The sequence below is a fragment of the Piliocolobus tephrosceles genome, chromosome 4 (genome assembly GCF_002776525.5).
Source record: "Piliocolobus tephrosceles isolate RC106 chromosome 4, ASM277652v3, whole genome shotgun sequence".
Classification (NCBI taxonomy): domain Eukaryota; kingdom Metazoa; phylum Chordata; class Mammalia; order Primates; family Cercopithecidae; genus Piliocolobus; species Piliocolobus tephrosceles.
The window spans coordinates 157481217-157493494 of NC_045437.1; the positions used below are offsets into that span (position 1 = coordinate 157481217).

The window sequence follows — 12278 nt, forward strand, 5'->3', positions numbered from 1 at the left end:
CCAGCCCGGGTGACAGAGCAAGACTCCGTCTCAAACAAACAAAAAAAAAAAAAAAAAAACAACCTAGTTCAGGTCAGGAGCGGTGGCTCACGCCTGTAATCCCAGCACTTGCCTGTAATCCCAGCACTTTGGGAGGCTGAGGCGGTGCATCACCTGAGGTCAGGAGTTGGAGACCAGCCTGGCCAACGTTGTGGTGAAACCCCATCTCTGCCAAAAATACAAAAATTAGCTGGGCGAGGTGGCGGGTTAGCTATTCAGGAGGCTGAGGCAGAAGAATTGCTGAACCCCGGGAGGCAAAGGTTGCAGTGAGCGGAGATCATGTCACTGCACTCCAGCCTGGGTGACAGAGCAAGACTCCGCCTCAAACAAACAAAACAATAAAACACCTCGTTCAAACCTCACTGGCACGTGCTCCTCAGCGCTCACAAACTCTCATGGTAGCCACTCTGCGGGGAGAGCAAGGATGGCAGCATCACTTTAGTGTGGTCCGTGTGGCCCTGTGCATGGATGTGTGTGTGCATGGTGACACATTGGGAGCCATGTTTCTGGGCTTCAGGCCTAACTGCAGCCCAGTTAGGGGGTGAACAGTGTTTTGAGAGCCTGAGGGAGGGAACTGGGGACAAGAATTGTCTGTCAGGGTAGAGGCTCCCACAGGGTGTGTGAATGTGTGTGTGAGATGATCTTGCCTTCAGCATCCTGATTGCAGAAGTCACTTCAAAGGAGGCCTTGCCGGCCAGTTAGCCTCCTCTTGCCAGCACAGAAAAATCCAGGCCCCAGTACAGACAGGCCACACAATGAATTCACCCTCATCGAGTGAGGGTATGGATGAGAGGCATCTGGAAGGAAGGCCTCGCGCAGTACAGGGTGCTGGCTACCCTCAGCTAATCCCTAGCTGGCTTCAGCTGCTGGGCATGAGGAACCTGCTAAGATTTCCCACAGAAAACATGTAGAGTTATTTTTCTCACAGAATAAATGTAGAGTTTGTTCCCCAGAGTTTGTTCCCACCACGTAGAAAGTGACTAGTGAAAAGGCAACACATGAAAGTTAAGAACCAAAGGGGTCCAAGGAGGGAAAAGAAAGGACTTCTGGCTGATTGCTTTGCGGGCATTTTGAAGAGATCAGGCATATGCTCTGGGCCTTAAAAGAAGACACAGAGATTGAAGTGGTGGGTGGGCAAGGGAGAGGGAGATTGAGAGAGGGCGAGTGTTGCCAAGTATCCTGAGGAGATAGGGATGAGGGGACAAACACAGTGTGTTCAGAGAATGGAAACACAGGGAATGGTTCATGCGTTCCTGTTCATACATTTCATTTGACTTATGTCTTACAGTTTGGAAAGAATTTTGATAGTCTAATTTTATATTTAGGAGAGATGGAGACCGATGATCTCTATTTTACAGATAAGAAAACTGAGCTGCAGAGAGGGACAGTAACTTGCTAAGATCACATAGCAAGTGGAAAAAGCACAATAAGAACTCAGGCTTTCAGACTCAAATCCTGTGTTCTCTTTTCATCCCCCTTTAGTTTCATCTTCCCTACTGCCAAGGGTAGGGAAGCTGTCAGGGACACATGGTTGGAATGGGACCCCAGGACCAGACTGAGCAAAGATTTGAATGTGGGGCTGAATGTAGGGGAGCTCAGAAGGCTCCTGGGCGGCCCTGAGTGTTAGGGAGATTATCCAAGTTAGGGAGATCATTCCAGTGCAGAAGCACCATCTTCCCCATCTACCTGGGCAGGACCGATAGGCAGGGAGACCCAGGGGGAGGTTGGGGCAACAATAGTTTGGTCCTGGACTATGAAATCACAACCAGATACAGGGAAGGAAGACCCAGAAGACCAGGTAGGAAAGAAAAGGGCTGGCTCCAAATTACTAAGAGCCTACAGGAGCCTACGTGTTCTGCTGGGGATCACAGGGAAGGTTCTACATCTTAGAATGTGATTCATCAAAAGCCATTACAATAAAAATGTTGGGTATTTAAACATGGCTTAGCTTTATTTCACTGAGTTGGAGTATAGCACCCCTAGTCATAATAGTCAGATTCTTACAGGCTTCAAAATAAAATAAGAATCCCTAAGGTTAAAAAAAAAAAAGGTCAAAGATGTAAATGTAAATGACAGTTTCATTGGTAAATCCTAACTGGGGAACTTCTCCTAAGCAAAAAATTATTGATGTGCACAAAGATTTAGCTAATAGCGTTGTTTGTATTATGAAAAAATGGAAATAACCTAACTGTCCTACAATAGGGGGTTAATTGGGGAAATTTTTATTTATCCTTATGAAAGAATAATATATACCTATTGCAAATGATATTGCATAAGTACATTTCATGACATGGAAAGATGCTCATTATGGCTAAATATACATACACATATACAGGTATATTCATACCTGTATCTGTGAATGAAAATTAAGTTTTTGTTTTAAAGCACTTTTTACAGTCTCCTGTTGCCTTCACAGGGTCACTGTGGTCAATTTATCAGGCCACAAGGATGCAAACTTCCTTTCCCTAATCTCATCCTGAATTTTCCAGTGGGTGTGTCAGGTTCTCAGGGGCAAGACAAGCATCTATTTGCTGTACCAAGAAAGGATCCCACAACTCAGGAGTCACTTGTTTTCTCTCATTCTTGCTCAGAAGGTCTTGGTCCCTGTAGCAAGTCCCCACTCCCATTTGTCACTTAAAGTACCCCAAACCCCATCTTTCCATTCCAGAGTGTCATTGCCCTCCACTTTGCTTAACACTCAGTTAGGTTCCTTCCTCAGTTTCTTCTACCTCCTTTCCTCTCCTAGCTCCTGACTCACCTCTATCTGGTGGACAGTTTTGCCCATTGCTGCTGGTATCGATGCCAGGTTTGGCATCAGTCACAGCACTCAGATTGCAATGCACCAGAATGGGATTAACCCATGCATTTCCTCTACGGGAGGGAGGTAGTAGAGTGACTAGCAAGTGGAATGTTGCATGAGTGTGTCTATTTATAGCCCGCAAAATGGGGTGCTGCCCTGCAGGGAGAGCTGGGGTGAAGGAAATGACACGCCTGGGAGAGTAACTTACTTCTGAGTCAGGAGCTTTAGAGAGATGAAGGAAGAAGCCTCCTGGGCCAGAGTTTTGAATGGAAAAGGAACAGCCAGTCTAGTCTCTAGGACTGTAAGTGGGGCAGGGAGTAGTGCGAGAGTTAAGTAGGGGCCCTTACCAAGGAACATGGGACCTGGGCTCCCCAACCCTTTCGCTAGGTCCATGGCGTTGATCAGCCCTGAGCTAATTCCTCCATGCTGCCCAGAACCTCTCTGGGCCAAGCCCTGGGGACTCAGAGATGACAGCAATACTTCCACTGAGGAACTCCCACGCACGGGCCACAGGGAGGATCTGGAGACGGCCTGAGGTAGGAGTGATAGGAGGGATCAGAACTACTCCACCCCCACCCTCACTCAGCCGTCTGGGCTTCTCTGAACCCCTTCTCCTCCTCTGTTCCCTAAGGCCAGCCAGGGGGAGTCCCAGGGAGGCAGATGGAAAAGGAGTGGGGTGTCATCCTGGTCACTATTAGACCCTGGAACGGCGACCTTGAAAACTACTCAGCGTCTGTTGCCCGAGTGGAGCATAGTGCTTTACAATCTCTTTCCATCACAGCAAACCATCAAGGTAGTGCTACTGTTATTTTATGGTTGAAAAACGGAGGTCCTGAGTCCCTTGGGGGCTGTGCCAGCAGCGGCCAAGTTGGGATTTCCCCTGGTTCAGCAGCCCCAGCCAGCACACGGGGCACGGTAGGCTTTCTGCCTCCTTCACTTCCCCACGGCTGGTGAGTGACCTGGAGGGAGGGGGACACCCCTAAAAACAGGGGTAGTGCTAGGACTGAAACTCTCCCTTCTTGATATCCCACTGGCAAGCTTGAGGAGCCAGGCTGCCAGTCGGGAGATTCGGCCGGTGTTCCCCCTGGAGAGGGCGGCAAGTGCCCGGGCGATCCCCTCACCTGCGTTCAGGAGATAGACCCCCGCCCCCACCCCGCCAGGAGGGTGAAAAGATGGCCCCAGGAGCCAGCCAGCTGGGAGAAGGCGGAGTGAGAGGAGAGGCTGGGGCCGGGGTGCCGGGCTGTCCAGGGCAGCCCTCCTCCGGGCGAGCCGGAGCAGGGGTGGATTGGGAGCGCGCGGGGCGGGCCCGCGGTGGCCCCGGGGCGGTGGCGCCCGGCCGGAGAGGGTGGGGCGGAGCAGCCGCCCTGTACTTCCCCTTCGCCGCTAGCTCTACAACAGCCTGATTTCCCCGAAATGACGGCACGCAGTCGGCCAATGGGCGCCCGCGCGGCTGTCCGGAGGCGGGGCCGGCCAGGGCTGGGGAATCCCGCTAAGTGTTTGGATTGCTCGGTGGCGCCGCTGCCCTGGCAGAGCTCGCCACTCCTTCGTCGAGGCAGGACGTGCGCCTGAGCCCCGCCGAACCGAGGCCACCCGGAGCCTTGCCCAGCCTGCGCCAGCCGTGCCCAGCGGCCTTGAGACCCAGAGAGCCTCAGCCTTCTTCCCTCTTCCACCCAGAGTCGCGCTCCGCTCCCCCTCACGGCAGCCCCTGCGTCGCCGGGACCCTCGCGCGCCGCCGCCGAATCGCTCCTGCAGCAGAGGTGAGTCCAATTTTGCGACGCGGGGGACCGGCGGCGTCGAATAAAAGGCGCGCGGAGCACCAGGAAGTGGGGGGTCGAAAGCCCCAGGCTGGAGACTCGCGGGCGCGCAGCGTTGCCCGGGCCCCCGCGCGGGCTCCGGGGGGCGCCGGAGGAGCTGCGAGCCGCGGCGCGGGGAGGGCGGGCCGCGGCGTGGACCGCCCACCCGGACGAGGCTGCCGGCGCCCGGCAGCTTTCGCAGATCTGCGTGCGCGCAGCCGCCGGGGGCCTGTAGGTGGCCCGCTACGTTCGTCCCGCGCATCCACGCGCCGTGCCGGGGACCGAGTGTCAGCCCACGCGTGGGCGCCCAGTGCTCCCGGCTTTTGGCGGTCCTAGCTCCGCGCCCAGGCCCCAGGTTTTGGGCTCCCTGTGCTGGTGACAAGGGCTGGCTTACTGCCCAGGTGGCTGGAGGGAATCGTGACCTACGTAGACTGCTGAAAGAGGCGCCACAGGTGTTCCTTGGGCCGCTTCTCCAGAGGAGGGGAAACCGGGCCCGGAAGGGTTAGCGTCCTGGTCTTAGCGTTGTGGGCTCTGTGACTGTCAGGAGGGCGTAGAATGGATTCCTGGGGGCTGTTCAGGGTGATGGCTAGCCCTTTGCTAGCTAGTGGTGACAACTCAAGGGAATTTCTTCTTGGCATCAAGCAAAAGAAGTCCCTCCCTTCCCAAAGGATGTGAATTTTGAGCGAAAAGTTCTGAAATTAGGATATCTGTGCATTTTGTCTCTTTTCCTGCACATGAATCCTAAAGCCATCACTTGCATGCCTGTCTCATCCAGAGACTGGCTGGGATGAAGGAAGGGGTTAGAAGCATTTTTGCCTAAGATGCTGAAAAAAACTGGATAGCAGTTTTATTCCAGGGCAGCTCCCCTCCCCACTGAGTGTAGTACTTAGTAGCTGGCTGAGGGGAGGGTAACTAAGTGACCTCGGGTGGGGCAGGTCAGTGCCCAGGTACTGTTCAACAGATTCCAGACTGGAGCCTCTGTCTTCTCTTTACAGCCAACATGCCCATCACTCGGATGCGCATGAGACCCTGGCTAGAGATGCAGATTAATTCCAACCAAATCCCGGGGCTCATCTGGATTAATAAAGTGAGTGTAACTCTTTGGGTTTTCCTGCCACTGTTTTAACCCATGTACTTCTGGAGGGACCAAAGCTTCAGATGCAGCTCAAAAAGGGAAGTGATAACGGGACAGGCAGATGTTTCTCCCAATGGGTCCTGCATGCAGGGAGTGTGCAAGGCCCAGCCTGGGCCTCACTTGCACGACTCCTGCTTTCTTCCCTTCTTGAGGTAGGGCACCCACCTGAAGGCACTTCCAGTTTCCAGCAGCAAGACTTTCCCAGCATCTGCAGAGCTGGAGTTCTGGTCTCCTCTGAGGGAGACCCTTACAAACATACACAGCACCTTGCAGGGCTCTAATCAAACAAATAGAAGACTTGAGAAGTGGATGCTGCTGGGCAGAAAGGTGGCTGGCTTAGCAGAGGACAAACGAATCAATCTTGCACCAGTCACTGTGGCCCAAGAAGCCTATAGTTGGTGCACTTGGGGCAACATAGACACTATAGGCTTAGTAGCAATGATAGTATTCATAATAATAGCTAATGCTTACTGAACACTCCCTGTGTGCCTGGCACCTGCTAAGTATGTTATTTACATTGTGTCATTTAATCCTCGCAGTGTGGGGTAGGTCCTATTAATGTCATCATTTTCAGATAAGTAAACAGAGGCACTGAGAGGAAGATTGTAAGATCACACAAAAAGTGATGAAGCCAAGATTTGAACTTGAACGGTCTGACTCAGAAATCTTTACTGTTAACCATCAGTGATAATAACAGTAAGACCTTAGACTTCATATTTGTCACTGTGTCCCTACACATCCTCTGGTTTTTAATTCTCAAAATTTTGTTGGATATGTTTTCTCATTTCAGAGAAGAGAAAACTGAGGGGAAAAGAGATACAGTGACAATGCCAGGGTTACACGGTGTTCACCATCCAAGTCTAGCCCAGAGCTCCCTCAGTGGTATGACCAGGACCCCTTGTGTAGAAGCCCATGGTCCCAGGTGTCCTGAGGAGTCCTTTCTAATGGAAGAAGTTCTTACTTCCATGTTGGTGTTTACAAGCCAGAGAGAAACATCCCAGAGCTTCAAAATCAGGGCTTCGGGGGAGGGTGCCCTGTGTGGGTCCTAGCACATGTGTAACAGGCAGAGGGAGGTCTTTGTGAGCTAATAGTGCTGCAGCTCATCCGAACTAGGAGTCCCTCCTGAGAGATCCAGAGTGGTCTGTTTAAGCCAGCCTAAAGATGGGTCAGTCCAAGCCAGATGGCAGGGGGAAAAGGGGAAGTCAGCCTTTTCTCAGACCTGTCTGGCTGGGCAAGCCTGGGTCTCAGACTCAGCCCCAAAGTCTGTGGTCTCTGAGCTGACACAGCCTCGTGTATATGTGTGTGTTGTTCAGGAGGAGATGATCTTCCAGATCCCATGGAAGCATGCTGCCAAGCATGGCTGGGACATCAACAAGGATGCCTGTTTGTTCCGGAGCTGGGCCATTCACACAGGTGTGTGCCTGGGACTCAGGCCTAGGAAGGCCAGGGTAGAGACAAGAGGAGGCACTAACGTTAACACAGAGGCTCTTCACTGGGGTCCCTGAGCTCCCTGAGACAATATGCAGAATTACTGGGAAGAGGGGCTGGTGGCAGACTAGTGTTTCTGGAGAAGAGAGTCCATTATTTCAGCAAATTCTCAAAGGGATTTCTAAAGCCAAGATCTTAGAAAGTGTGTGGCTTCAGGGGGGTTGTGGCTAGATGAGAGTTTTCCCTGGCAAAAGCATCTGTGAAAAGCAGCTGTAAGCCAGGGCACTGAAAGAGACCCAGGTCTGCCTTCATGTTGACCAAGGCTCATGTGGTTGGTGGCCTCCTTTATCCTTGAAAGATGGAGCTCTAGGCCCATCTCAGAACAGTCAGTCCACCCACTAGTTACTATTCTCTGCTGCCCAGTCTGTGCCCACTCCCATGTTTGGAAATATCAGATAAGCCCCAGCCCCTACCTTCTGGCTGCTGGTAGCCCAAGGAGGAAGACTGGGCATGGTCTGGGACACAGATAGTACACTTTGGGGATATAGGGACTCTAGTGCTTCTAGCTGGACCCTTCACTGAGGCCTGCTAGATGTGTTTAAGCCAAGCCTGGGCATTTGAGAAGGTCCAGGGCCTAGGACCTGCAGAGTGTCACTGGAGTACCTGCTGGTTTGACCACCGTGGCTGTCTGGTAGCATGAGAGCTTAGGGGTACCCTTACCTTCCTCCACCAGGCCAGGGGCAGCTGAGGATCCCTACCTGTGGCCCTGATGGTCCTCTTTTTTCTCCTGTCCTCTAGGCCGATACAAAGCAGGGGAGAAGGAACCAGATCCCAAGACGTGGAAGGCCAACTTTCGCTGTGCCATGAACTCCTTGCCAGATATTGAGGAGGTGAAGGACCAGAGCAGGAACAAGGGCAGCTCAGCTGTGCGAGTGTACCGGATGCTTCCACCTCTCACCAAGAACCAGAGAAAAGGTATCCAAAGACTCTGGGTTCTTGGGAAGCGCCCTCAGGGAGGGAGGGTAGAAGAAGGTCAGCTGGGGCTGGCAAGCCTGCACCAAGGCTAACAGCCTGTCTGCCCCACAGAAAGAAAGTCGAAGTCCAGCCGAGATGCTAAGAGCAAGGCCAAGAGGAAGGTAAGTGTGGTCCTAAGCAGCCAGGCCTTCGGTCACCTGTGGGCCAGGGTGAGCAGTGGAAGAAATGCTAAGGTGGGCCTGGGCCTAAGCTGCTTTCTCCCTCGACAGTCATGTGGGGATTCCAGCCCTGATACCTTCTCTGATGGACTCAGCAGCTCCACTCTGCCTGATGACCACAGCAGCTACACAGCTCAGGGCTACATGCAGGACTTGGAGGTGGAGCGGGCCCTGACTCCAGGTGAGCTGGTGCAGGTCTGGCAGGGGACCCCACAAGTCAGTGGGATGGCTCTTTCTCTCGGAGGCATGGTGCCGGCAGATGGTGGCCCATTAGTGCAGGCTGCAGGGTTGGTCGGGGGGCGCTTGATGTCTTGCAAACTAAGAAAGCACACAGCTTTAACCCATGGCTTCTGCTGTCCCCCAGCACTGTCGCCGTGTGCTGTCAGCAGCACTCTCCCTGACTGGCACATCCCAGTGGAAGTTGTGCCGGACAGCACCAGTGATCTGTACAACTTCCAGGTGTCACCCATGCCCTCCACCTCTGAAGGTTGGTGCTCCTGGGGCCTGGCCTGCCTGCTTGACTGTCTGGGTCCTGTGAAGGGCTTCCTGAGAGAGAAAAGACGCTCAGAACTCCACCTGGCACTAAGCTGATTGAGCGGGGCATTGCCCAGTCTTAGCCCCCATGGGGGGAGGCAAGCGACGGGGACACTAGGAAGGCAGTTCAGAGTGGGCTGCAGCACAGTGGGGGCTGGTGAGAGGAGGGAAGGGGGCCAGGGGCTGTTTTTTGGGGTGCTGTTTCTCCTTCCTCCTCTGCAGCCCAGCATCTGAGGGTGAGGAAGGAAGTGGGGTGGGGGTGGGAAGAGGTGTGGCTTCAGGGTTTGAGAGGCTGAGTCACCAGGCCGGTGTCCTGTTCTGGAATCTCCATAGCGGGCAGGTCCACTGGGAGGGGTGTGTGTGTGTGTGTCTGTGTGTGTATGTCAGAGAGAGAGAGACAGAGAAAGGGCAGGGGGATCTGGTGGGCTGGAACTGGAACTGCAGGGCGAGTGTGGCTGACTGCCAGCCAACCTCTCTGCTTTCCCCATCCACAGCTGCAACAGATGAGGATGAGGAAGGGAAATTACCTGAGGACATCATGAAGGTAAAGCCCCTTCCTACCTGGGCACTCTTGAAGTGACCGTTTCTCAGTGAGGAGAGAGAACCAGTGAAGCTTCCAAATCAGAGGATGGGCAGCTGCTATTGTCACCTGGCTGCTTGCATCATCCCACAAGTGCCACATTCACGTGGCTTGACTGGTGGGAAAGCCACTATGGGTAGGGAAGGCAGGTGGGAGGCCTGGCCTCCGACAGGCCATCTTGAAGCAAGCCTGGGGGCATCAGACAGCTCTGTGAGTCAGGCACTGTCAGCGATGGGTCCCTGGCCTGCACCCTCTGCCCCAACATGCCCCAGCCCTGCTAGTTTGGGAAATGCACATCAGGTTTCAGTAATCAGCCTTTAGGGATCCATTAATGTGATGGCTTTATAGAAAAAGTTAGCAAATTATCCTCCAGTTTTTTTTTTTTCTGCTTCAGTTTTAAAAGAATATAAAGAAGTTTTTGCAGCTGGGGGCGGTGGCTCACGCCTATAATCCCAGCACTTTGGAAGGCCAAGGCGGGTGGATCACCTGAGGTCAGGAGTTCGAGACCAGCCTGACTAACATGGTGAAACTCATCTCTACTAAAAATACAAAAATTAGCTGGGCCTGGTGGCACATGCCTGTAATCCCAGCTACTCCGAAGGCTGAGGCTGGAGAATCGCTTGAACCTGAGAGGTGGAGGTTGCAGTGAGCTGAGATTGTGTCATTGCACTCCAGCCTAGGCAACAAGAGCAAAACTCCATTTCCAAAAACAAAAGTTTTTGCAGTAGTTGTAACCCAGCTGTTCCATCAGCCCAGAAAATTAAGACATGTACATAGTTCCTTATCTGTAGCTTTTCTAGTCATCTTTTCTTGATTTGTTTTGCTAACCTTTGTTTTAAGCCCCATTCCCTCTTACTATGTCCTTACACAGTTGAGAGGGAAGTTGTGGAGAGTGGAGTGCCAGAGAGTGGGTGTGAGAGGGGTGGGAAATGAATTGCTGAGGACCAGTGCCAACATGCATTTCTGCCTCCTCCCTCCTGGGCCCTTGTCCTGACTGCAGTGCACTTCTGCATCCTATCTGAGATTGTGAAAATGGCCAAGGGTGTGATCCTGGCTGAGAGGAGCTGGTTCATTGAGGGCAGGGCCACAGGGTGAGTCTGCACTGGAAGGGAGTTGATAGCCTCTTACTCTTCTGTCCTCAGCTCTTGGAGCAGTCGGAGTGGCAGCCAACAAACGTGGATGGGAAGGGGTACCTACTCAATGAACCTGGAGTCCAGTCCACCTCTGTCTATGGAGACTTTAGCTGTAAGGAGGAGACAGAAATTGACAGCCCAGGGGGTAAGAAGGCCCTTAGAGGAGGGAGAACTACATAGGAATGGAGAAAGCTTGGGGGCAGGGCCAGGGAGCAGTGCGGTAAAGCATCTGGGGCATTGACACATTGTGAATTAGCTACTGCTGCCATGCCTTGAGGTTTGCCTGAGGCTGAGTGGATGTTTGCTGCTGTGCTGTGAAGAGCGGAGGCCATGTCTGTGGCCTTCAAGGGTAGGCGGAAGCACACCTTATGCCACCGTCCCCCACCCTCATACAACCTTCTTCATATCTTCTAGGTGATATTGGGCTGAGTCTACAGCGCGTCTTCACAGATCTGAAGAACATGGATGCCACCTGGCTGGACAGCCTGCTGACCCCAGTCCGGTTGCCCTCCATCCAGGCCATTCCCTGTGCACCGTAGCAGGGCCCCTAGGCCCTTCCTACTCCTCTAGGCAAGCAGGACCTGGCATCCTGGTGGATATGGTGCAGAGAAGCTGGACTTCTGTGGGCCCCTCAACAGCCAAGTGTGATCCCACTGCCAAGTGGCGATGGGGCCTCTCTCCTTGGGTCATTAGCCTCTCAGGGCCTGGCAGGCCAGTTGTCTGGGTTTTTCTTGTGGGGTAAAGCTGGTCCTGCCTCCTGGGAGCATGAGGTTCTGAGACTGGTGTGTCAGGTCAGGGACTTGGACTGGAGTCAGTGTCTGGCTTTTTCCTCTGAGCCCAGCTGCCTGGAGAGGGTCTCGCTGTCACTGGCTGACCCCTAGGGGAACAGACTAGTGACCCCAGAAAAGCATAACGCCAATCCCAGGGCTGGCTCTGCACTAACAGACAATTGCACTAAATGAATCTCGTTCCCAAAGAACCACCCCCTTTTCAGCTGAGCCCTGAGGACTGTTCCAAAGCCAGTGAAATGTGAAGGAAAGTGGGGTCCTTCGGGGAGATGCTGCCCTCAGCCTCAGAGGAGCTCTACCCTGCTCCCTGCTTTGGCTGAGGGGCTTGGGAAAAAAACTTGGCACTTTTTCTTGTGGATCTTGCCACATTTCTGATCAGAGGTGTACACTAACGTTTCCCCCGAGCTCTCGGCCTTTGCGTTTATTTATACAGTGCCTTGCTCGGTGCCCACCACCCCCTCAAGCCCCAGCAGCTCTCAACAGGCCCAGGGAGGGAAATGTGAGCGCCTTGGTATAACTTAAAATTGGAAATGTCATCTAACTATTAAGTCATGTGTGAACACATAAGAACATGTGTAAATATGTACATTTGTCTTTTTATAAAAAGTAAATTGTTTATAAGGGGTGTGGCCTTTTTAGAGAGAAATTTAACTTGTAGATGATTTTACTTTTTATGGAAACACTGATGGACTCATTATTGGCATCCCACCTGAACTTGACTTTGGGGTGAACAGGGACATGCATCTATTATAAAATCCTTTCTGCCAGGCGTGGTGGCTCACCCCTGTAATCCCAACACTTTGGGAGGCCGAGATGGGTGGATCACATGAGGTCAGGAGTTTGAGACCAGCCTGG

At 53.0% G+C, this 12278-nt stretch overlaps 1 protein-coding gene across 2 annotated transcripts; it reads left to right on the forward strand.

Moving 5' to 3' along the window:
• Positions 1-4343: 4343 nt before the first annotated feature.
• On the forward strand, positions 4344-12069 carry IRF1 (interferon regulatory factor 1). Of its 2 annotated transcripts, none has more exons than XM_023196436.3 (10): positions 4344-4596; positions 5628-5719; positions 7081-7180; positions 7994-8170; positions 8282-8331; positions 8440-8569; positions 8753-8875; positions 9417-9466; positions 10645-10747; positions 11050-12069. In XM_023196436.3, the coding sequence occupies exons 2-10, from the start codon at positions 5633-5635 to the stop codon at positions 11172-11174; spliced, it is 945 nt and encodes a 314-aa protein (XP_023052204.1). In that variant the 5' UTR covers positions 4344-4596; positions 5628-5632; the 3' UTR covers positions 11175-12069. The 2 variants fall into 2 exon arrangements, with proteins under 2 accessions (XP_023052204.1, XP_023052202.1); XM_023196434.2 differs by having other exon boundaries at positions 4374-4596; positions 10645-10780; positions 11050-12063.
• The last annotated feature ends 209 nt before the right edge of the window (positions 12070-12278 follow it).